This window comes from Entelurus aequoreus, linkage group LG06 (genome assembly GCF_033978785.1).
Source record: "Entelurus aequoreus isolate RoL-2023_Sb linkage group LG06, RoL_Eaeq_v1.1, whole genome shotgun sequence".
Lineage (NCBI taxonomy): Eukaryota > Metazoa > Chordata > Actinopteri > Syngnathiformes > Syngnathidae > Entelurus > Entelurus aequoreus.
In genome coordinates this window covers 21,665,270-21,690,937 of record NC_084736.1, presented here as the reverse complement: position 1 = coordinate 21,690,937, position 25,668 = coordinate 21,665,270, and the positions used below count along the sequence as shown (strand labels likewise).

General features: G+C 38.0%; 1 protein-coding gene across 1 annotated transcript in view; it reads right to left on the bottom strand.

Moving 5' to 3' along the window:
* Window positions 1-25,668, bottom strand: part of syt3 (synaptotagmin III) — a 101,729-nt gene that overhangs the window by 41,847 nt on the left and 34,214 nt on the right. Inside the window, exons 4-7 of the mRNA XM_062050249.1 lie at window positions 20,046-20,441; window positions 15,639-15,747; window positions 12,241-12,417; window positions 610-736 (exon numbers count right to left, since the gene is read on the bottom strand). Of these exons, the coding sequence (XP_061906233.1) occupies window positions 610-736; window positions 12,241-12,417; window positions 15,639-15,747; window positions 20,046-20,441 (809 nt within the window). The remainder of the gene's footprint in view (window positions 1-609; window positions 737-12,240; window positions 12,418-15,638; window positions 15,748-20,045; window positions 20,442-25,668) is intronic.

The following is a 25,668-nucleotide window of genomic DNA, read 5'->3' as shown; positions in this document are numbered from 1 at the left end:
CTTTTCGGCGCCCCTGCTTCTTGGTTATTGTCTCAGAAACTAATACTATTCTTTGTCTTAGAAAACTACTACTATTTGTGGTTAATGTCTTTGAAACTAATACTATTCCTGGTCTTAGAAAACTACTTCTATTCCTGGTTATTATCTTAGAAACTAATACTACTCCTGGTCTTAGAAAACTAGTACTATTCGTGGTTAATGTATTTAAAACTAATACTATTCCTGGTCTTAGAAAACCTATACTATTCCTGGTTATTGTCTTAGAAAAAAATGTTTTTCCTAATATTAGAAAACTACTACTCCTGGTTATTGTCTTAGAAACTAATGTTATTCCAAGTATTGGAAAACTACCACTACTCCTGGCTATTGTCTTAGAAAGTAATATTATTTCTGGTCTTGGAAAACTACAACTATTCCACGTTATTGGGGGCGAACCACAAATCTGGTGCCAACTAAAAGTATATTTATGTGTATGAATGTATTGACACACTTTTAGGGCTTGTCTGCCATGTTTTTTCACCTTTACTTTCAAGTGAAATACTTCAAGTCAGCTGATGGGATATTCCCCACTTCCCCACAGTGCAGCAATCACAAGGGGGCGGAGCCTACCTTGGTCTGGAATTTCTTCTTCCTGTCGGGCAGCAGGTAGATCTTCACGTAAGGGTCGGAGAAGCCGTTGGCGTCCTTGGCAGGAAGATCCAACGCTTTGAGAATCTTTACCACCAGCTGCTCCGTGCTGATACACAACACACACACACACACACGTAGTTTGAGAAGAGTTTAAAAGTCACATATGTTTACGTAAATACACATCCATGCGGAAACAGGTTAAGCGCGCACACACACCTGGACCAGCGGTAAACACAAAGTGGGAGGTCTCTGGAGTAAAGATGACTATCACAAAAGTGTGTTTGTCCAGCAATCACACACACACACACGTGTCGTTACGTCCCTCACGTGTCGTTTGTTATGTATTTGAATCACAACGTAGCCCCCAGGCCTCTAATCAGACCTCGTTAGGTCGCGTCGCCGCTTGTTAGCCGCCGTGTCAGCACTTCATTAGCCGCTCGGGTGGGTGGGTGGTGGGTGCACGGGGTGGGGGGAGGCGTGAACTTTTGGGGGCTCGGCTTGTCGCCGCGGCTGTGGCTGGTCGCCGCACGTGCGAACCTCGGCACCGTGGCCAATTAAGGCAATTAAAGGCCGATAATGACAGGCGATCGTGCGGCGGCAGGAAATGACATTTCGCTCGAACAAAAAAAACCACCTCGTGGAGCAGCCCGCTTCACACTGATCTTCATTTAAAGTGGCTCTTTTCACAGTCGGTGAGAACTGGGGTTGGTTGTCACACTCATGATTATCTTTTTTTTTTTTCCTCCCACGAGAGATCGACTGACATTATTTTTTCAGAGCTGATACCTATTATTAATAGTCAAGGAGGCCGATGACTGATATTTGAAACCGATTTGCAGTAGAAGTTATTTAAACATGAATAGTATGTTGGTAAACAGCTGGACAAGGCCTTAGGTTTGTTTTTTTAAACATTATTTTTTAGGGAACGTGGGACCAGTAGCGACATGATGTTTTATGCGGCGCTGATGTTGTGGTTACCGTATGTTTCGGACTATAAGTCGCAGTTTTTTTCATAGTTTGGCCGGGGGTGCGACTTATACTCAGGAGCGACTTATGTGGGAAATTATTAACACATTACCGTAAAATATCAAATAATATTATTTAGCTCATTCACGTAAGAGACTAGACGTGTAAGATTTAATGGGATTTAGCGATTAGGAGTGAGAGATTATTTGGTAAACGTATAGCATGTTCTATATGTTATAGTTATTTGAATGACTCTTACCATAATATGTTACGTTAACATACCAGGCACGTTCTCAGTTGGTTATTTATGCCTCATATAACGTACACTTATTCAGCCTGTTGTTCACTATTCTTTATTTATTTTAAATTGCCTTTCAAATTTCTATTCTTGGTGTTGGGTTTTATCAAATAAATGTTCCCAAAAAATGCGACTTATACTCCAGTGCGACTTATATATGTTTTTTTCCTTCTTTATTATGCATTTTCGGCCGGTGCGACTTATACTCCGGAGCGACTTATACTCCGAAAAATACGGTAATTTAGCAGCAACAACATTTTACAAACACCTTTATTACGTGTGTCTAGGAGGAGCATCAACATTTATACAGGAAATCTCCTGGGAAAATTGGTAAAAATATGGCATTTTTCTACATAACAAAAACTCGCCATCTACTCAATTTTATAGCAGTTCATGGATTGAATACATTGTAAGGTTTCCTTGTGAGGAACCCTGAAATATTGCAGACATTTGAATAAAAACAACTCTGGGCTCCTTCATGTAGATTATAGCTTGCTGACATTTCTTCCTGGATGTTACAGAAAGTATGAGAATGTGTGAGCTGCTTCCTGCTCTTCTTTACTTATATAATCTCCTATTTGTCAAGATATTTACACAAAATTTGGATTTTTGACAGATATTTTTCTATTTTGACACCTGTCTATGTCATGTTATTTGACTGAATCACGGAAAATGAATCTTTACACACACTAAAAAATGGTGGGTTAAAAAATAACCCAATTTCAACCCAACTGCTGGTTCAGAAAAGGACAAACCCCTTATTTTTGTTATTTTAACTCAATATATTGGGTTAATTTTCTTAACCCAACTTTTGCGTTGAATTATTTAACCAAAAAGTTGAGTTATGATAACTTAATGTTGGCTTATTCCCCAGCAAACTAATAGGTTGAATTATTTAACCCAAAAGTTGAGTTATGCTAAATCAATGTTGGCTGATTGTAAATAACGTTAATGAGATTAATCTATAATAAAATTTCATTCAAGAAAAAAGTAACTTTTTAATAAAAAAAAAAAAGTCTTTTACCCAAAAATGCATTGCTCGTTGAAAAACAACCCAAAAATGGTTCATAATTTTGAAAACCCAGAAATTTAGTTAAAATAATACCCTTATAACCAGTGGCGTGCCGTCACTAGAGGCAGGGGAGGCACGGCCTCACCTGCCATCATGGAAAGAAAAAAAAAAGTAAAAAGAAAAAAATAATAATTAAATTGTTATATGTATCCAGTGATTATACCAAAGTTATTTTCCATTTAACTTCACCAGTTTTAGATTATTTTTATTTTTATTTTCACATTTGCCGTTCAAATACTGAGAAGAGACGGTGCGGTGATCAGCAGCCATTTGAGGCACGTCACTGATTTGTGCCTCAACATGGATTGTGCGCAATGACTCGGCTAACTGCTGGCCTGCTGTGCAGTGAGACCGTATTGCTATATGAATTATATTATACATTTCCATAGTTTAGTTAGCTGAGGTATATAATGTACAGTGTATTTTGTCAACAACTGTAAGTGTGTAACATATTTCTTGTGCTGAGCGATCATAAAACTCTGCTGCGAAGACGCACTGTGAGAGGCTCGTCCTTATAACCCCGCCTCCTGGTGCCAAGCACCTCCGCCGCGCAGAATGCACCGCCCGACGGGAGCGCCGCGGTCACACCAACCAAAGCCCATACCCAAACCCTCCACGTGCAAGACCGAATCCACCCAAAAAAAGTCACTTAACAAGAAGCCAAAAAGTGCAAAAACAACAATCCTCGCGCTGGAGGAGCCGCGAACGACCGCAGGGACACAACATTAGGTACACCTGCAGACTGCAGCACGGATGTCATATTTCATTCATTCACAACTCTTCCAACACGAACACCACTGTTCCCGCACTTATAAGTAAAGGTAAGACCATAATAATGTTTTTTTTTATTAAATGTGCTTTTTTGTGTGCTACAGTTTGTAAGTGTAAAGTTAAGTTAAAGTACCAATGATTGTCACCCACACACTAGGTGTGGTGAAATTTGTCCTCTGCATTTGACCCATCCCCTTGTTCACCCCCTGGGAGGTGAGGGGAGCAGTGGGCAGCAGCGGCGCCATGCCTGGGAATAATTTTTGGTGATTTAACCCCCAATTCCAACCCTTGATGCTGAGTGCCAAGCAGGGAAGAATGCTGGTATGAGCTTTTAAACATAACCCGTTAACTGCTGCCAATCACATGGTGAATAAGATACTCTTTAGGGTTCATAAGTTTGTAAATCTGACTGTGATGAAGTCAGTGCCTCACCTGACATGAACCTCACCACACGCCACTGCTTATAACCCAGAAAAATGAAAAATAACTCCAAAATTTTACCTAACACTAGCAATTCATAAATTGGGTTATCAAAATAACCCAGTATTTTTTAAGTGTACATGCTCCTTTAATGAGCCCACGTCTGAGGTTTGTTGAGCGACTCCATTGCTGCAGTAGCAATAACAAACAAAACGTCAGAAAAGAAGGACAGAAACTGGACTTCCTGGCAAATATTGGAAGTTTTGACAGGTAAGCAGAGGAGACATATACCACAGGTGAAAAGCACTGCAGGAGGGAGATAAATATCCCAGTCTTGCAGGCCGAGGAAGAATTCTCACAAGAACTCAAATACATTTTTTGGGGATAATTATTGAGATGAATATTATTAATTAAAAAAAGAGAATGTTTCTTATGCAAGGCAGAGGGGCTGATGCCTCAGCAGTGGTTGTTACTCTTTATTTCACTAATACAGTATATACATATTTTATAATATTAAATACTGATATCATATGTGTATATATTGTATTTGTATATGGGGCATTCTACCAAATTAAAGCAAAGTGCTGTCCCTTAACCAAAAAAAGGGTTTGATAAAACACTCAAGTATTCAGACATGTATTTTTACTTACTTTACATTATGATGTGTTTAAACCCAGAGCATTAATTGAGATAGTGATAAGATAAATAAATACAAAACCATCTTTTATAGGGTACTTTCTATTGAGAAGTAGCTGTCCCCAATCGTGAACCCTAAATTTCAATTTATGAAAAAACCTCTTAAAACATTTTTGAGATTTGTTGCATTTATATAATTTAAAAGAGCTTCATGATTTAATTTTTAAATTAAAAAACTGTGCTCCAAAAAAATAATGTCCCTAGTTTTTATGTCACTACCGAAACACAAGAGTTTTAGAGGCGTGGCTGATTGTAGATCTAGGCCACACCCCTACATTTTTGACCAGGAAGTGACATTCTCATGGCTGAATGGTAAGTCACTTAATCCTATAGTTTTTAGAAATGTGTTCCAACGTCTGAAGATCTGTGTGTATCTTTATAAACTGTCACTACCGAACACATATTATCTTCAATTATGTAAACTTTTTCAGCTTTTATGCAACATATGTTTTTATGATGCTTGCTAGCATTATTTAGTTATGGTCAAAGTTAGCTAGAATTGTCACACCTGAAACATATGATAACGTTTCGGTGGTGACATGATCATTTCGGTAGTGACAAAATTAAATGGAAAGTAGTTTAATCTACACCATTTTTAAATAATGTGTTCACAAAGTCTTAGAATAAGTGTCTTCAAAAATATTTGTGAGCAAATAAGCATGTTATATAAAGGCCAATACGATATACGTCAAAATACCAGATCTTGACGACAATTATTGGCGCGGCCTACTCTACTAATCAAGATACCTCACCACCAGAGGGTACCATCTTTAAAAATGTGGTATGGTAATTTCTGCAATTGTCTTTTAGTTTTCTCTGGAGGAAGAGTACTTTTTGATATTTTTCACATTAATTTGTGAATATTCAGCTCCTTTAATATTTTGTCTTCTAGGCTTTCACCGACGATTTTTTAACCAAACAATTGTTACCGTTAAAAAGTGTGAAGGAAAATATATTGTTTAGTTCAGGGGTGTCCAAAGTGCGGCCCGGGAGCCATTTGCGGCCCGCAGCTCATTTTTTAACGGCCCACAGCACATTCTAAAAAGACTGTTTAAAAAAATAATAACAAATAAAAGTGGAATTAAAAAGCAAAAGCAAACAGATGAAATGTAACAAAAAAAAAGTTGCAATGTTGACTCGAATAACACAAATCTGCCATGTGGGCTGTTTAGTTTTTTTTTAACACTGTAATTGCTCAAAAATAATAAATCAAATCAATGTTATGAATTATTGACCTATTCAAGGCTCCAATTACTTCACATCAAATATTGCATAATTGTTTTTTTGGGGGGGGAATATTGAATAATTTTCGGCCAAACTCGGCCATCAGACACGAACAATAACGAGATCTGATAGCTCAGTTACAGTTCATGTTATTCTATTCTGTGTTATGTGTTTTATGTTGCACGATTGCGCCAAGTAAAATTCCTAATTTGTGAACCCGTTCTCAAACAATGGCAATAAAAACTCTTCTGATTCTGAATTTGTGTGTTTGCCATATACATCTATAAAAAAAAGTTTTGTTTGACAAAACGGGTCTAAAACCAACAAATAAAAAAACTTAAAGAAAAATTTAAAACAACTTACAATGATGAATAGATCTAAAGTTGATCTGGAGACTTAAGTGTTGAAAGACCTTTTTTTAAACATTTCTATGACAGTTAAAAGCTGTCATTTCTCTCATTTCTCTAAAGGTGATATTTAATTCAAATCAGTGGTGTTATAAATTATTGACCTACTTAAGGCTCCAATTACTTCACATCAAATATTCCATTTTGACATTTTTTTGCCAACATTTTTTTTATTTTCTTTGAAAAAAAGGGCATAAAACATAACAAGTTTTACTTATATCAAAAGATAGACCTGAAGTTGACCCATAGATTTAAAGATAGTACAATAACAATAAAAAAAATAGTACATTACTTATTTTTTAACATTTTAATGACTGAGACCCTTCTGGCTCCCCAGGACCAAACTTGAGTGGAGCCCTAAAGGTTAAAAAAAAATCTATATTATTGGCTTTGAAGATGCAAAATATCAAAATGGCCCACGCATGCTTTAGTTTTGCAGTCTGCGGCCCTCAGTGGAAAAAGTGGACACGATAAAGAGGACGCCAACAAGCATGTCACATGTTGGAGGCAGGAAGCGAGCTATGGCGACTATTCCCACGCGGACAATGTGTCAGCTTTTAATGGGCTTGCCAATAGAATGGAGGTTCCCGCGAGGATGCGAGAAAGGAAGATTGACTTTGTTGTACTGACGGCGGCCCTCCAAACAGCAGGGTCCATCAGTGTTATCACACGTTAACAACACGCTAACACGCACACTCACACAATGTCTGGCAACGATCGGCCCCCGAGCGGTTTTCTCCAACAAGATTTGCCTTCAGTGCAACAAGCGTTGGATAATAAATCAAGCTGTGTCCTCAGAACATGAATGTTTTTCATCCGTGCTACGACGCTCCCTTGCCCATTCTCACTGCACGTTACAGTGACTCAGCATTTATAATTCATGCGCCGCCTTTTACTTTTCTGACCATCAGCACATTGGGCCACGGCAATGCCTCAATGTGGCGCCCGCCCCGGCATCCGACGGAGCAAAGCGGCGTTAACAGCAGAATCTCCTCCTCCCCCTCCTCTAATTCGCCATCTACCTCCTTCTTTGGCGGCGGCACTGCATCGTACCTCCCAGCCTCTCGTGGAGCTGAATAAGGTTACCGACATATTAGGGACGGCTCCCAGTGTGGTGCAGTACGCGTGTGCATATGGGACGTTTGAGGACGAGTTGAGCGTTTTGTGCAGCTCTTTTCATTCAACGATACGAACCAATTCGCCGTTCGTTTGGGAGCCGTTCTTTTATGCACATGCAAATTTAGTGTCGGCAATTGCCCACTCTGCACCTGCGTGCCACCGAGGCTTGTACGGTATTGGTATAGTACCGCGATACTAATCAATCATATTTGGTCCATCCGCCTCTAAAAAGTACCAGTCCAACCCCGTCGTCGTCACGTCGTGTCATTGTTGGTTTTACGAGCAGAGGAGCATGTTCGGCAGCGCACAATCACAGAGCACTTACAAACAGACACAGTGTGTAGACAGAAAAGGGAGAACGAACGCATTTTGGCTTAAAAACTAACGATAAAGGTGAAGTTATAACACTGAAACGCCCTCAGGAAGAGGTGCTTTAAGACATGGTTAGCTAGCTAGCGGCTAAAGTCCATCCGCAGTCTGCAGTGTTTTAGCTACTTCTAAATCACTAATCCTCGCCTCCATGGTGACAAAGTAAGTTTCTTACACGTATCATCCCGGCAGGACGAGAAATAGCTAAACATGCTTCACTACACACCGTAGCTCACCGGCGTCATTAGCGGTGACGCCATTCCTGAATGTAAACAAATGCCATGGGTGGATCTACACCTATCTTCCACTGTAACGATACCAAGTACAGGAGCGTATATAGTCGATGCTACTATGATTACATCGATATTTTTTAGCATCACAAAATCTATTTTCATTTTTTTTTAAATTTATATTATGTTTATAAACTCAGGAAATATGTCAATGGACACGTGAGTACCTTGAATATGACTGTAACGACTTTGTATCGGATCGATACCTAAATTTGTGGTATCATCCAAAACTAATGTAAAGCATCCACAACAGAAGAATACGTGAATATTACATTTTAACAGAAGTGTAGATAGAACATGTTAAAAGAGAAAGTAAGCAGATATTAACAGTAAATTAACGAGTAGATTAATAATCAATTTTCTACCACTTGTCCATAAATGTTGACAAAATAATAGAAGGGAAAATGACACAATATGTTACTGCATATGTCAGCAACTAAATTATGAGTCTTTGTTTGTTTACTTACTACTAAAAGACAAGTTGTCTTGTATGTTCACCATTTTATTTAAGGACAAACTTGCAATAAGAAACATATGTTTAATGTACCCTAAGATTTTTTGTTAAAATAAAGCCAATAATGCAAATTTTTGTGGTCCCCTTTATTTAGAAAAGTACCGAAAAGTATCGAAATACATTTTGGTACCGGTACCAAAATATTGATATCGGGACAACACTAGTGCCACCCGAGTCAAAGTTGAAAGGAAAATCAAATATACAATACAATTTGATTCGATTCTTGGAGGTAACGATTCAATTCAGAATCAAATCTCGATTCAAAATCAATACTCTTTAAAGGCCTACTGAAACCCACTACTACCGACCACGCAGTCTGATAGTTTATATATCAATGATGAAATCTTAACATTATAACACATGCCAATACGGCCGGGTTAACTTATAAAGTGACATTTTAAATTTGCCGCTAAACTTCCGGTTCGAAACGCCTCTGAGGATGCCGTATGCGCGTGACGTAACCCGGGGAACACGGGTATGCCTTCCACATTGAAGCCAATACGAAAAAGCTCTGTTTTCATTTCATAATTCCACAGTATTCTGGACATCTGTGTTCGTGAATCTGTTGCAATCATGTTCATTGCATTATGGAGAAGGAAGCTGAGCAAGCAAAGAAGAAAGTTGTCGGTGCGAAATGGACGTATTTTTCGAACGTAGTCAGCAACCACAGTACACAGCCGGCGCTTCTTTGTTTACATTCCCGGAAGATGCAGTCAAGATGGAAGAACTCGGATAACAGAGACTCTAACCAGGAGGACTTTTGACTTCGATACACAGACGCCTGTAGAGAACTGGGACAACACAGACTCTTACCAGGATTACTTTGATTTGGATGACAAAGACGCAGACGTGCTACTGAGTATGCAGCTTTGGCTTCTAAACATTTGATCGCTTGACCGTATGTGCGCAACTTTTTTTTGCGTATGTACGTAACTTTTTTAAAATATATAAGCTTTATGAACCTTGGGTTAGGTGAACGGTCTTTTGGGCTGAGTGATTGTGTGTGTTGATCAGGTGTTTGAGTTGTATTGGCATGTTCTATGGAGCTAGGAGCTAGCATAGGAGCTAGGAGCTAGCATAACAAACACGCAGGTGTTTTTATGCAGGATTAATTTGTGGCATATTAAATATAAGCCTGGTTGTGTTGTGGCTAATAGAGTATATATATATGTCTTGTGTTTATTTACTGTTGTAGTCATTCCCAGCTGAATATCAGGTACCGTGAGTATGCAGCCTTGGCTGCTAAACATTTGATAGCTTGACCGTATGTGCGCGTCACGTACGTAACTTTTAAAAAATATATAAGCTTTATGAACCTTGGGTTAGGTGAACGGTCTTTTGGGCTGAGTGATTGTGTGTGTTGATCAGGTGTTTGAATTGTATTGGCGTGTTCTATGGAGCTAGGAGCTAGCAGAGGAGCTAGGAGCTAGCGTAACAAACACGCAGGTGTTTTTATGCAGGATTAATTTGTGGCATATTAAATATAAGCCTGGTTGTGTTGTGGCTAATAGAGTATATATATGTCTTGTGTTTATTTACTGTTGTAGTCATTCCCAGCTGAATATCAGGTCACCCCCGGCTCTCACAGCATCTTCCCTATCTGAATAGCTTCAACTCCCCACTAGTCCTTCACTTGCACTTTACTCATCCACAAATCTTTCATCCTCGCTCAAATTAATGGGGAAATTGTCGCTTTCTCGGTCCGAATCTCTCTCACTTCATGCGGCCATCATTGTAAACAATAGGGAACTTTGCGTATATGTTCAACTGACTACGTCACGCTACTTCCGGTAGGGGCAAGCCTTTTTTTTATCAGGTACCAAAAGTTGCAATCTTTATCGTCGTTGTTCTATACTAAATCCTTTCAGCAAAAATATGGCAATATCGCGAAATGATCAAGTATGACACATAGAATAGATCTGCTATCCCCGTTTAAATAAAATTCATTTCAGTAGGCCTTTAAATAACATTGGGTGCCATTTCTACATGATTAACTACATTCCTCCATAAAATAGATACACAGCTAAATAAATGTCTTACCTAAAAGTAAACTGGTTTTGTTTAATAAGATTTTTAACCCAAACATTTAATAAAGTCAAATATAAATAAGGCACCAAAATAAGTATCTTTTCTAAAGTAAATCTGTACAGCAGATATGATCATCTACATCAACAATAGGATTTTTCTGCGTGGCTGGACAGGACAGATTTATAAATGAATGATAATGATAAATGGGTTATACTTGTATAGCGCTTTTCTACCTTCAAGGTACTCAAAGCGCTTTGACAGTATTTCTACATTCACCCATTCACACACATTCACACACTAATGGCGGGAGCTGCCATGCAAGGCGCTAACCAGCAGCCATCAGGAGCAAGGGTGAAATGTCTTGCCCAAGGACACAACGGACGTGACTAGGATGGTAGAAGGTGGGGATTGAACCCCAGTAACCAGCAACCCTCCGATTGCTGGCACGGCCACTCTACCAACTTCGCCACGCCGCCCTTATAAAAAAATAAGAAATAAAAAATAACTTGTACTCACATTTTATTATGTCCTCATTTTCATTTTAGTTTTATTTATACTTGTTATATTCATTAATGCAATTTATTCTTACTTTTACTTTTTTCTTACAGATTTTTTTAGTTGAGGGAAAACTCAAACTAGTCATGTCACTTGGAGACAAAAATCCGCTAGGTTGAAAATAAACTTCATAAACATTAGAATAGATTCACCCGGTCACAACAATAGGTACACCTTCATGCTCACAGATCGATTCATGTCACACGTCGTGTCATTATGCAAAAGCAAAGATTAGATAAAAATACTCCATCATGCCTTTTTTGTTTTATCACAGCCTAAAGCTGAGAGCTTCACTTATGTCCAAATAAGTACGTCCTGCTCGCCGTAATATCATGATTTGATAAGAATGAATATCAATATTGCTGACGATAACCTACATTTAAAAGTGGCAGCAAAATCATGATTGTGATTCAAATTTGATTAATTGTGCAACCCTAAATGACGAGCGCTTCATATGAAACTTTAATCGCAAACATTTTCCCAGCCCCTTCCTGCTCCGTCACTGATAATAATAATAGAGCAAATTGGGAGAATTTGGCAGAATGGTTTACTAATTTGTTTCCTGATTAATTCGTCCAAACATGCATTTATTGTATTCAAATACTATAAAAATCATTTCACACAAATTAAAAATTGTAAAGAAATGTAATGCTTCAAAATGACATTCTTGAGTTTGTATTAAATTTAAAAAAACTATATAAAGTTTGGCATTGTGAACACAGCCAATGAGTTAGTTTGAGGTTACAACAACCTTGACAAGTTTTTGGGAGGATTTGAGTTTTGTTTTGTTTTTTTGATGGCAGCCAGCGAGAAGTCAATAACGCTGACGCGGCGTCTTCCCGCAAGCAGCCCAGTTGGAACTGAAAGTATGTTTGGCTCACTTGAATGCGTAGCGCAGCAGGAAGCTGATCTTGCCGCAGTTGTCGCCCTGCTTGCCGTCGCCCTGGTCGCCTTTGGGCCGGTACAGCTCCGGTTTGATCTGCCCGATGCTGGTCACCTGCTCCTTCTCCTCGCCGTGGAAGTCGGGGCTGGAGAGCTGATGAGTCATGGGCTTGGGCCTAAACGCCGAATATTAAGCAGAAGACTCAGTGACAGCTCATCTTCACTATTTATTTACGTGCACTTTATACCAGCCTCAGATTATTACAAGCCATTTCGTTTTTACATACCAGCCACAAATGCACTTTTATCATGATTTAAAGCTCCTGTAGGGATATAAACCATATTTGGTTTTACTAAACTTAAAATGAAAGTATCTGTAAGGAACCATGCCAATCATCAGCTGGCTGGTACAAAGCTAATAACTGCAAGGTAAGATAAAACGTAAAGAAAGTCACATGACAAGGGATGAGTACTGAATCCGGTATTTTTTGGCACCGATTCACGTAAAACAGTGCCATGTTGCGGTGCCTGGGTTGCGAGTGACGTCAATCACTCCAGCAGCACTGAGAGCAGACTCAGTCTACCTACCACTGGGTAATGTTGCAATTTTTAATGCCAACAGAGAAAAATAAGCTCCAACGTAAGTGAAGTAAGGCTCCACTTTTCCAAAAATGCGCTAGCCTGATGCTAATAAACGTCAGCTTTGCTATTGACATTAGCACATTACCTGGCAATTTCAACACCTCCAAATTTGTTAGTGAAAATTACAACTGAGATGCACGTTACAATCAAGCAGCCGGTGTGTAATAAGTGCAATACTTACAGTATTAACACTTTTTAGGGTGCAACAAAACACACCATAAACTATACACTACTGCCAGCTAACGTCTTGGACTTGCAACTGTCATTTCAACTTAGTGTCATGATACTCAGAAATGTGGTAATAAAACAAGATATAACAACTGGACAGCAGTTATAATCAACTAATTTTTAAATGTTGCAATAAAAAATAAGATTTTATAATCAATAACAATTAATATGTATTAACACATGAAATTAAAAGAAACTTGGTCCCGTTGAGTACCAGTATCGATTCCCGGGTGTATCGGTTCAAATGTAAACAGTACTCATCCCTACACATGACAGTGAGATGTTTAAGAAGTATGTTTAGCTCTAAGAGGGCTGCTTAAGAAATATTGGGCCTGATTTACTAACGGTTAGCGTGCAATAAAAGAGGTGCATACTTGCTAGTACGTAAAGCTGATCTACTAAGCTTGTGCACAAAGAGTTGAGTCTCTTAAATGAGCAAAATAGAGAGCACAATCCATTTAGCCTGTTTGTCTTTGTGTACATACAGAATATATGCACATTATCAGAACACATGATATTGGAAGGAGGAAATGCAAATTGAATAATTTAGCACTGGCAATGTGATTAATCAAGACTAAAATTGTTCTGCAGCCGCTGTTTTTCATCTACATTTAGCACGATCTCCCTCTCCATGTGAGACAGGCCCCTTCTTTGGCTTCTTTTAAGACACTTCTTAAAACCCATTTTTATTCACTGGCTTTTAACCCAGCATGAGACTTTAAACTGTTTTGAACTTTTTGAACTGTTTTTAACTGCTTTTTACCTAACAAATTGTTCTTAGGGTAATTTGTATTTGCTTTTTCAATGTGTATTTTACTTCTGTTTTAAATGTTATTTTTTAGTCTGTCCTTTGCCTCTATTTCTTTGTGGTGTACAGCCCTTTGTTCTTCAACTGTGGTTGTTTTTAAAGGGCTTTATAAATAAAGTTGGTATGGTATGGTATAGTATGGTATGTTTGGAATGCAAACTGGCACAGTTACGCACACATGGCTCTGTAAGAGAAGGAAATTGCACAGCAATGGGGAGCGAATATTCCGTCTGTGTGTGTGTCAACATATTTCGGTTGTCACAAATAAAAATATTAGACATATTGTCTCTTCAGCAATATCATTTTATACTTTTATAACTGCTGGATGAAAATGATCTTCTCACTCACTTGTAATACACTTTTACACCACTTGTGGCTGTAATGACAATATAACGGAGATACATAACAGAAGAAGCCTGGAGATAAAGTCAGAGAAGTTTTTAGAGCGCTAAAAAATATGACTAAAGTGGTAATAGTTTAACAAAAGAAAAATAAAAAATACAAAAATAAATATATGTATATATATATATATATATATAGTGGGGCAAAAAAGTATTTAGCCACCCATTGACAATCAATGGGTGGCTGACTAAATACTTTTTTGCCCCACTGTGTGTGTGTGTGTATACATATATATATATATACATATATATACATATATATATATATATATATATACATATATATATATATATATATACATATATATATATATATATATATATATATATATATATATATATATATATATATATATATATATATACATATATATATATATATATATATATATGCATTTTTTAAAATTAATTTATTTTTTATTTGGTTTAATTTAGTTAGACATCTGTACTTAAATTTATTTAGTTGAAAAACATTCATTATTCATTTGGTTATATAGTTTATTTTAGCACAACCTAATTGTATTTAAATTAATTTTTTGTCAGTCATTTATAAGTCCCTTCTTTTGCAGTATATATACTTACTACTTAAAAAACAATCATCTTTGTGATTAACATATGCTTTTATATCATTTGCCGAGGTTGTAAACTGTAAGAAGGTTAGATATGATTATTGAATATGATTAAAATCAAGAGTAATCCAGTGTTAGTATTTGAGTGGGCCCCTATGTAGTGGAAAAGTTGGGCTACGAAGTCAAACAGCTTAAAGGGCTGATTAAAACACATTTGTCTGATTCGTTTGGTGTCTGATGGCATTGTTTTTAAAAAATATATATAATTACAATATTTGTTCTATATAAAAAAAATGTCTAGCAATATGCATTTTCTTGCATTTGGATCACTCCAGACGCACCATCACACCACCACAGAGCCACTCGGAGCTAAAAATAGGTTCCATTGTCTTCTTCAATACAACCTACACAATATGGTTCATATTATATTTGTGTGCTGCATGTCAACAACATAACAAAACCCCACAAGTTGGACTATATAATGCCATAAATGTGTAGGCAAATGAGTATCTCCATGGTGACAGTCATTTTATACGCAAAATCCTCATTTATACAATTTTTGCACTTGTTATAAATTGTCCTGCGTGTACAATCGCAGTACTAATAGTACAAACAATTTTGTATTTTGCCCACATTATTTAGTATTCGTTTTGGACCTTAGTAAATCAGGCCCATTGTTAGTGTAGTGAATGATGTTTTAGCAACACGACTTGAGTAAGCAGCTGAGGTCAAAGGTGAGGCACACTGACCTGGAGGTGACCTGCTGCTGAGAGACGGCGTTGGGCAGGTCTTTATGGGGGTGCGCGCCCCCTTCAGAGTTGGGGACGTCTGGAGACGTTTGGCTCAGCTTCAGGGTTCCTAACAGAGTTGTAAATTGGAGAGGAGGAGAAGAAGAAGCCTTAATGACTTGCAATCAGGGATGTGGCGCCGGTGGCTGGCAGTTATTTATTGCAGGTTGCTTCGTTGATGGCATCGATTCCACGGACCTGAAAGTCCGAAAGAGCAAAGCGATGCAAATGTTTGAGCGTTGTGAACTGGGATGATGAACAACTTGCGTCTGCCGCGTACAACACACACACTCGTCAGCGTTTGCTGACATGTAAACATCCTAAAAGCAGGCGGTGATTTGTTATCTTTTAATAGGGCCAGCGGGAGCATCAACACCGCGTAGACAGCAGAGCAGCACAAGGCGGAGTATTTATATCGTTGCCACTTGATTAGGTACACTTTGTAACGCACGACGGACGGCAGGAGCAAATACACAGCAATGTACAAATGCTCACAGAGATGACAATGGCAAAAACAAACGCAATGGGAAAAGGCTGCAATTTCAATCAAAAACAAATGTAAAAGAAAAAGGCGGCGAATACCAAAAATACACACAAACCCCGAAAACAACTGCATGAGAGAAATGCTGCAAGTTCAAGGAACAAAACAAATTTCTACCAGGAAGTTAGCTCTGCTACCTGGACATGAGTCAAGCTGATAGGAGGTTAGCTAGGCTATCAGGAGTTTACTAGGGCTACCAGGAAGTGAGGCAAGCTACCAGGAAGTGAGCCAGGCTACCAGAAAGTGAGACAAAGCTACCAGGATTTTGGCCAGGCTACCAGGAAGTGAGACAAGCTACCAGGAAGGGAGACAGGCTACCAGGAAGTGAGACAAGCTACCAGGAAGTGAGACAAGCTACCTGCCTCATATTCGGCCATTGCAGACGGCTTCCTGCCTGGAGCTTTTTTCAATGTTTGGAAGTAAAACCTTACATATTGTATTTAAATTTTTACACCTAAGTTATTAATGTGACTCTAATATTTGATATTTTAAACTATTTTTACATTTAAAAATCCTATTAGTTGTTTGTTTGTAGATGCAATGTAAATTTTTTATTTCATTGAAAAATGATAACTTTTACATGTGTTTGAATCACTGTGAATGTGATTTTGTGTTAATGTTTGCTCTGCTGTTTTGTTTAAAAAAAAATCTCAGGACAAGTAAAAGGACAACAGAACAAAAATATTTAATTTTTTTTTACCTGCATAAATTAATAAAGGGCAAAAAATGCCATTGTTGTGATTCATTGCCTGCCTTGATTGCAACTATTTTAAATTAGGGGACTATATTCAGTTATTTAAAGTTATATTGCAGTTAAAGTACAGACATTTACAACAGGATTTTTAAAAAGTCATCAACTGCAGGGACTATTTAGGATTAATTAATAATATATAGACTGATGTTTTATAGAAGACATTTCTGTTCTCTACAACTTTAAAACGTGAAGACCATGAAGACTTCTGTCTTTCTGGAACATCATCTGGATTGTCTCCAGCATGATTCTGAGTTTGAAAAGCTAATGGTTGTATTACATATTACATTTGATTAAAAAACTAACTAACACAGCAATCATCACATAATATTTCTCCATAAATGACTTTATAACTATTAAATACGAATAATAACTTTACATTTATTTTCCTTGCATTATAAAAAAAACCATGGACAGGCTACTGTCACGCCAATTTTCTTCCCATCACAAAAACCTTCCTAACCCCCATTTACTTCCGGGGTCATTTCCGCTTACGTCAGTTCCTCTTACGTCATTGACAGCGATCGATAGCACTTCGTTTGACTCTTTTTTATAATACGGCGTTAACAAAACGTCTGAATTATCAACAATAATGTTGATTTAAAGTACAGACATTTAACATTATATATTAATTAATATTACTGAAATGTTTCAACAATAATGTTGATTTAAAGTACAGACATTTAACAGTATTATATATTAATTAATATTACTGAAATGGTTTCAACAATAATGTTGATTTAAAGTAGTACAGACATTTAACAGTATTATATATTAATTAATATTTTTTGCACGTTACCACGAAGACAGAAGTTCGCAGCAGCGGCCCTAACACTCCGCTTGAAATGTTGCGAAGCCTGCTGGTGTTTGACATAAGTCCCCTGGGACAGATAAAGACGAATATCATCCAGTGACACCACCATTTTCAGGAGATTTGGATTTATCGATCGCTGGCAATGACGTAAGAGGAACTGACGTAAGCGGAAATGACCCCGGAAGTAAATGGGGGTTAGGAAGGTTTTTGTGATGGGAAGAAAATTGGCGTGACACTACCAGTAAGTAAGTCATACTACCAGAACATTAGCCTGGCTACCAGGAAGTGAGTCAAATTACCAGCAACTGAACCAGGCTACCAGGAAGTTAGCTAGGCTATCACATTGTGAGTCAGGCTACCAGGAAGTAAGTCATGCTTCCAGGACATTAGCCAGGCTACCAGGAAGTGAGGCAAGCTACCAGGATGTTAGCCAAGCTACCAAGACATTAGCCAGGCTACCAGGTAGCGAGTCAAGCTACGAGGAAGTGAGCCAAGCTACCAAGACATTAGCCAGGCTACCAGGTAGTGAGTCAAGCTACGAGGAAGTAAGCCAGGCTACCAGGAAGTTAGCCAAGCTACCAGGAAGTAAGGTAAGTTACCAGGATGTTAGCCAAGCTACCAGGAAGTAAGTCAACGTAGCAATGCTACCGGAAGCGAGTCAAGCTACCAAGACATTAGCCAAGGTACCAGAAAGTAAGTCAAGCTACCAAGACATTAGCCAAGGTACCAGAAAGTAAGTCAAGCTACCAAGACATTAGCCAGGCTACCAAGTAGTGAGTCAAGCTACCAGGAAGTAAGTCAACCTAGCAATGCATTAGCCAGGATACCAGGAATCGAGTCAAGCTACCAGGACATTAGCCAAGCTACAAGGAAGTAATTCAAGCTACCAAGACATTAGCCAGGCTATGAGGAAGTGAGTCAAACTACCAGGAACTGAGCCAGGCTACCAGGAAGTTAGCAAGGCTATCACGAAGTGAGCCAGGCTACCAGGAAGTAAGTCATGCTACCAGGACATTAGCCAGGCTACCAAGATGTTAGCTGTTCAACCAGGAAGTGATTTAAGCTACCAGGAAGTAAGTCATGCTACCAGGACTTTAGTCAGGCTACCAAGATGTTAGCTGTTCAACCAGGAAGTGATTTAAGCTACCAGGAAGTAGTAGTAATAGTTAGTTAGGAATGATAAATATTAAAAACATGCTAATTATTGCACATACAGTAATTGTATTACAAGAGCTTATGAGGTTGTGCTCGTGTACTCAATGTTGTGACCCGTAATGAAATGAATGTGAAGTGAATTATATTTATATAGCGCTTTTCTCTTTACATAATGAAACCCATTATCTACATCTTTAAACTACATTTAAACCAGTGTGGGTGGCACTGGGAGCAGGGGGGTAAAGTGTCTTGCCTAAAGACACAACGGCAGTGACTAAGATGGCGGAAGCGGGGATCGCACCTCAAACTCTCAAGTTGCTGGCACGGCCGCTCTACCAACCGAGGGGCTCGCTGCCCCAATGAAACAAGTATGACATGTAAAAGGAGAGATCAGCACCACGGACAGCACTGTACATTATTGTGTGTATGTGTGTGTGTGTGTGTGTGTGTGTGTGTGTGTGTGTGTGTGTTCTTGTATTTGTCCCCTTCTTGAGACATCAACAAGGAAAAGTACCTATGAGGACTGGTGAACAAGTTAGGACTGAAACATGTATATAGAAAAATACTGTAATAACTAGGACCGAAATCATGGTCCCAATACGGAAAACTATTGCATCAAAATGAGGGTGGTCCCCAAAAAGAAGGGATTTTTCAAATTGACTGTGCGTTGGTTTCAAAAGTGCTCCTCTCTGGTCAACATATGAAATAACAAGTGTGTGTAGAAATTTGAAGTGCTCCCTCTCTGGCCAACACATGTATTAACAAGTGTGTGTAAGAAATTGAAATGCGCCCCCGTTGGCCAAAATGTATTTAAAAAATAAAATACAATAATATAGAAACATACTGTAATAACTTCAAGTAAATAATGGAGATTAAAAATCAATTAAAGAATTTAAAAAAATTAAATAATGAACTAAAAGCTTACATTTTTTTATATTTGCATAGTTTGTATTAATTAATAATGTTGTAAATACAAATCCTTATATATCTAGAAAGGGTGGTCCTAAAGAGGTAGGCATTTTTCGGAGGTCTCAAGAAGGTAACAAATACAAGAATGTGTGTGTGTGTGTGTGTGTGTGTGTGTGTGTGTGTGCACGCGCTTCTCACCAGCATTGTTGGGGTACGAGTCCATGTCCAGGTACGAGTGCTCCTGCGTCTCATTCGGGCCCCCCACCACGCCCCCAACCTCGCCCCTCTCCAGCCCCACCAGGTCAGAGAAGTGGGGGTGATGCTGCCCCTGCTGGCCGAGGGACGGGTAGAGCGAGGAGGACGATTGGCCCTCCTTCCTCTGCAGCAGCGGGGGCAAGAAGGACGAGCCTCCGGTGCCGCCCAGACCCCCCACGCCGGCGCTCCCGGGGAGCAAGCCCGAGGTCAGGCTCAGGCCGCCGCCCTCCTTGTCTCGCCATGGCAACCAGCAGAGCTTCCAGGAGACGAAGAGGGACACAGAGAGAAGGACGATGCCGCAGAAGGTGACGATGACGGACAGCAGACTGACGGAGATCTCTGCACACAGGAAAGACAAGAAGATGTTCATTAAGTCGTGTCTTTCTATCATGAAGATGACCTCGACTTGATTGACAGATGGTTATGGATGCACTCCAGTCCTCTAGGGGGCAGAAACTGGTATTACAACATATCCATGGACTACCATGTGTTATTCAACTGGACCTGGTGGGTCACTGCCCCACATGTCCCCCATACTTTAACCTCGATCTGTACCGTTATCTAGTTTTACAATCAAACCCCAGTTTTTATGTCCTACATTTCATATGATTCCGATACCGACCGATTATGTGTGTACTGAAATCAAACAGTGCCATATTTTGATACATTTGTTGAATAGAAATGTCATACCCGGTTCATCCTGGTCTGGCACCGGTTCAAGCACTTGGTGGGCAAACAAGCGTATTCATAGCACACTGCCTCTGGGTAATGTTGCAATTTTCCATGCCAACAAAGCAAGCATGCTTGATTGAAAGCGCTCAAAATTCAAGCTCCCTTTTGAAAATGCGTGAGCCGGATGCTAATTTACATTGAATACTGAGTAGCATAAACAATTCAACATGGCACTTTCAACACCTCTAAATCTGGTAATAAAAACTATTACTTAGATGCACTTTACAATCAAACAGCTGGTGTGTGATAAGTATAATATTACAGTATAAACACTTTGTAGGATTCAACAAAAGACATGACTTCAAACTTGAAGGCAAAGACTACTTCCTGACTATGGCAACACACCAAGGACAAACTGAAATGAATGCATAGTGTATGAAAAACTAAATATACCAACTAGACAGCACATTTACTATTGTCAGCTGACTGTTAAATGTTACATTAATAACATGAGCATATGATTGGCACGTTCAACTTAATGGCAAAAACTACTTCCTCACTACAGCAAAACACTGTAGTCTATACACTACTGCCATCTAACGTCTTAGTATTGGATCTGCATGCAAAGTCTATTATATAATACTTACTAATAGACACTAATTTATGATATAATTTATACATATCTACATATATACAAACATACATGAGTATACATTTGTATATATATTTACACATATATAAATATACAGTTATACATATAAATGTATATACACTACCGTTCAAAAGTTTGGGGTCACCCAAACAATTTTGTGGAATAGCCTTCATTTCCAAGAACAAGAATAGACTGTCGAGTTTCAGATGAAAGTTCTCTTTTTCTGGCCATTTTGAGCGTTTAATTGACCCCACAAATGTGATGCTCCAGAAACTCAATCTGCTCAAAGGAAGGTCAGTTTTGTAGCTTTTGTAACGAGCTAAACTGTTTTCAGATGTGTGAACATGATTGCACAAGGGTTTTCTAATCATCAATTAGCCTTCTGAGCCAATGAGCAAACACATTGTACCATTAGAACACTGGAGTGATAGTTGCTGGAAATGGGCCTCTATACACCTATGTAGATATTGCACCAAAAAACAGACATTTGCAGCTAGAATAGTCATTTACCACATTAGCAATGTATAGAGTGTATTTCTTTAAAGTTAAGACTAGTTTAAAGTTATCTTCATTGAAAAGTACAGTGCTTTTCCTTCAGAAATAAGGACATTTCAATGTGACCCCAAACTTTTGAACAGTAGTGTATATATATATAAATATATACATATATCCTGTCTGTACATATACGCATATACAGTGCATATACAGTACATACATTATAAATGTATATATACATATATACACACATATATGTATATATATATATATATGTATGTATGTATATATATATATATATATATATATATATATATATATATATATATATATATATATATATATATATATATATATATATATATATATATATATATACACTTATACATATATATACATATACACATATGTACATGGTAACACTTTAGTATGGGGAACATATTCACCATTAATTAGTTGCTTATTAAAGTAACAAAAGGTCAAGTTTACATACACTTGTAAAGAACATAATGTCATGGCTGTCTTGAGTTTCCAATAGTTTCTACAACTCTTATTTTTTTTGTGATAGAGTGATTGGAGCACATACTTGGTCACAAAAAACATTCATGAAGTTTGGTTCTTTTATGAATTTATTATGGGTCTACTGAAAATGTGACCAAATCTGCTGGGTCAAAAGTATACATACAGCAATGTTAATATTTGGTTACATGTCCCTTGGCAAGTTTCACTGCAATAAGACGCTTTTGGTAGCCATCCACAAGCTTCTGGCAAGCTTCTGCTTGAATTTTTGACCACTCCTCTTGACAAAATTGGTGCAGTTCAGCTAAATTTGCTGATTTTCTGACATGGACTTGTTTCTTCAGCATTGTCCGCACGTTTAAGTCAGGACTTTGGGAAGGCCATTCTAAAACTTTAATTCTAGCCTGATTTAGCCATTCCTTTACCACTTTTGATGTTCGTTTGGGGTCATTGTCCTGTTGGAACACCCAACTGCGCCCAAGACCCAACCTCCGGGCTGATGATTTTAGGTTGTCCTGAAGAATTTGGAGGTAATCCTCCTTTTTCATTGTCTCATTTAAAGCACCAGTTCCATTGGCAGCAAAACAGGCCCAGAGCATAATACTACCACCACCATGCTTGACCGTAGGCCTGGTGTTCCTGAGATTAAAGGCCTCACCTTTTCTCCTCCAAACATATTGCTGGGTATTGTGGCCAAACAGCTCAATGTTTGTTTCATCCAACATCACATGGACAAAGAAAAGACCTTCTGAAGGAAAGTTCTGTGGTAGATGAAACAAATTGATCTGTTTGGCCACAATACCCAGCAATATGTTTGGAGGAGAAAAGGTGAGGCCTTTATTCCCAGGAACACCAGCATGGTGGTGGTGGTATTATGCTCTGGGCCTGTTTTGCTGCCAATGGAACAGGTGCTTTACAGAGAGTAAATGGGACAATGAAAAAGGAGGATTACCTCCAAATTCTTCAGGACAACCTAAAATCATCAGCCCGGAGGTTGGGTCTTGGGCGCAGTTGGGTGTTCCAACAGGACAATGACCCCAAACACATGTCAAAAGTGGTAAAGGAATGGCTAAATCAGGCTAGAATTAAGGTTTTAGAATGGCCTTCCCAAAGTCCTGACTTAAACGTGTGGTCAATGCTGAAGAAACAAGTCCATGTCAGAAACCAACAAATTTAGCTGAACTGCACCAATTTTGTCAAGAGGAGTGGTCAAAAATTCAAGCAGAAGCTTGCCAAAGCTTGTGGATGGCTACCAAAAGCGCCTTAAGGCAGTGAAACTTGCCAAGGGACATGTAACCAAATATTAACATTGCTGTATGTATACTTTTGACCCAGCAGATTTGGTCACATTTTCAGTAGACCCATAATAAATTCATAAAAGAACCAAACTTCATGAATGTTTTTTGTGACCAACAAGTATGTGCTCCAATCACTCTATCACAAAAAAATAAGAGTTGTAGAAATGATTGGAAACTCAAGACAGCCATGACATTATGTTCTTTACAAGTATATGTAAACTTTTGACCACGTCTGTATATATGTATATATATACATATATATATATATATATATCTATATCTCATAGCAACTGGCAGTTGGGAAGTTCTGGATTTCCTACTGTCTGTCAACCCGACAGACTGCGTGCTGATTGTGATTTATGATTATGATTGTGTAAGAATGTGTATGATTATGTAGGTTGATGCGGGCAGAAGATGACATTTGATGATAGTCAAGCTTCTTCATGTTTCAGCCGACAGCCGCCTGTTTTGTGGTTTGCAATAAAGAGATTGTTGATCGCTTCTTGTCATCTTTACAATGTCTAGGTAGACGCTATAACATTTTTGTGTGTCTGGTGGATAGACCTGGGCCGATAATAAATTATGCTGGACGATATATTGTCACACAAATTATTGTCGATAGAAAAACGATATACTGTCACCATTATTTTGAGACCAAATCAACACTTGATTACACTACTGTAATCATTAATAATATATGATATGATAATGAAAGTAGTCCTTTCAAATGCAATACAATTTTAATTTTTCAATTGTTTTTTACCTCTGTAATTGGAAGGACAATATAAATTAATTGTCCTGAATAAGTAAACAAAGTAAAAAATAAAATTGACCCCTACCCCTGTAAGCAAAAGTTGCACACTTTAATAAATATTACATTTATTCAAGTTTACATTTACATTTTTTATGGATAAATGTGCTTCATTATACAAACTTTGACATGTTCAAGAACCAATAAAGTTTGTAAATCGTGGTCAGATTATGGATTGCAGTCTTGTGAGGAAACACTAGACATATTATAAAAAGCCCGCCCACCTTGTCAAAATCTTCTGAAACTTGTCCCAAATGTTTGTGCTACGATTGTGCTAAAAGTTTTTTTTTTTGTCTATTATAGTTTCTTTGTTAATAATTATTAGGGCTGCAACTAACAACTAATTTGATAATCGATGAATATGTTGATTATTACTTAGATTAATCGATTAATAATCGGATAAAAGAGACAAACTACATTTCTATCCTTTCCAGTATTTTATTGAAACAAAACAGCATACTGGCACCATACTTATTTTGATTATTGTTCCTCAGCTGTTTGTAAATGTTGCAGTTTATAAAGGTTTATAAAAAAAAAAAAAAAAAATAGCCTCTGCGAATGCGCATAGCATAGATCCAACGAATTGATGACTAAATTAATCGCCAACTATTTTTATAATCGATTTTAATCGATTAGTTGTTGCAGCCATAATTATTATATTCTTTAGGTTCTTGTGTTACTACTCATAAACAGCCCCCGCCCACCTTGTCAAAATCTTCCAAAACGTGTCCCAAACGTTTGTGCTGAAGAACTTTTTTTTTTCTAACTATTGTAGTTTTTATTTTTAATGTAAAATGTTTGCAGAAAAAATGTTTGGGACACGTTTAGGGAGATTTTGGCAAGGTGGGCGGACTGGTTATGGATAATAACACTTTTATCACATAAAAATTATAATAGTTGATAACCAAAAAACTATAATTGTTCATAACATCCATCCAATTTTCTACCGCGGGGGTGCTGGAGAATATCCCAGCTGCACATAAAAACTAATAGGAAGAAGAAGAAAAAAATACAGCACAAAAGTTTTGACAATTATACATTAGAAAATGTATTTTAAAATAAATTAGCGGCAAAGTTTTTATGAATGCATGTCAGTGTTACTAACATATTTGCAATGAT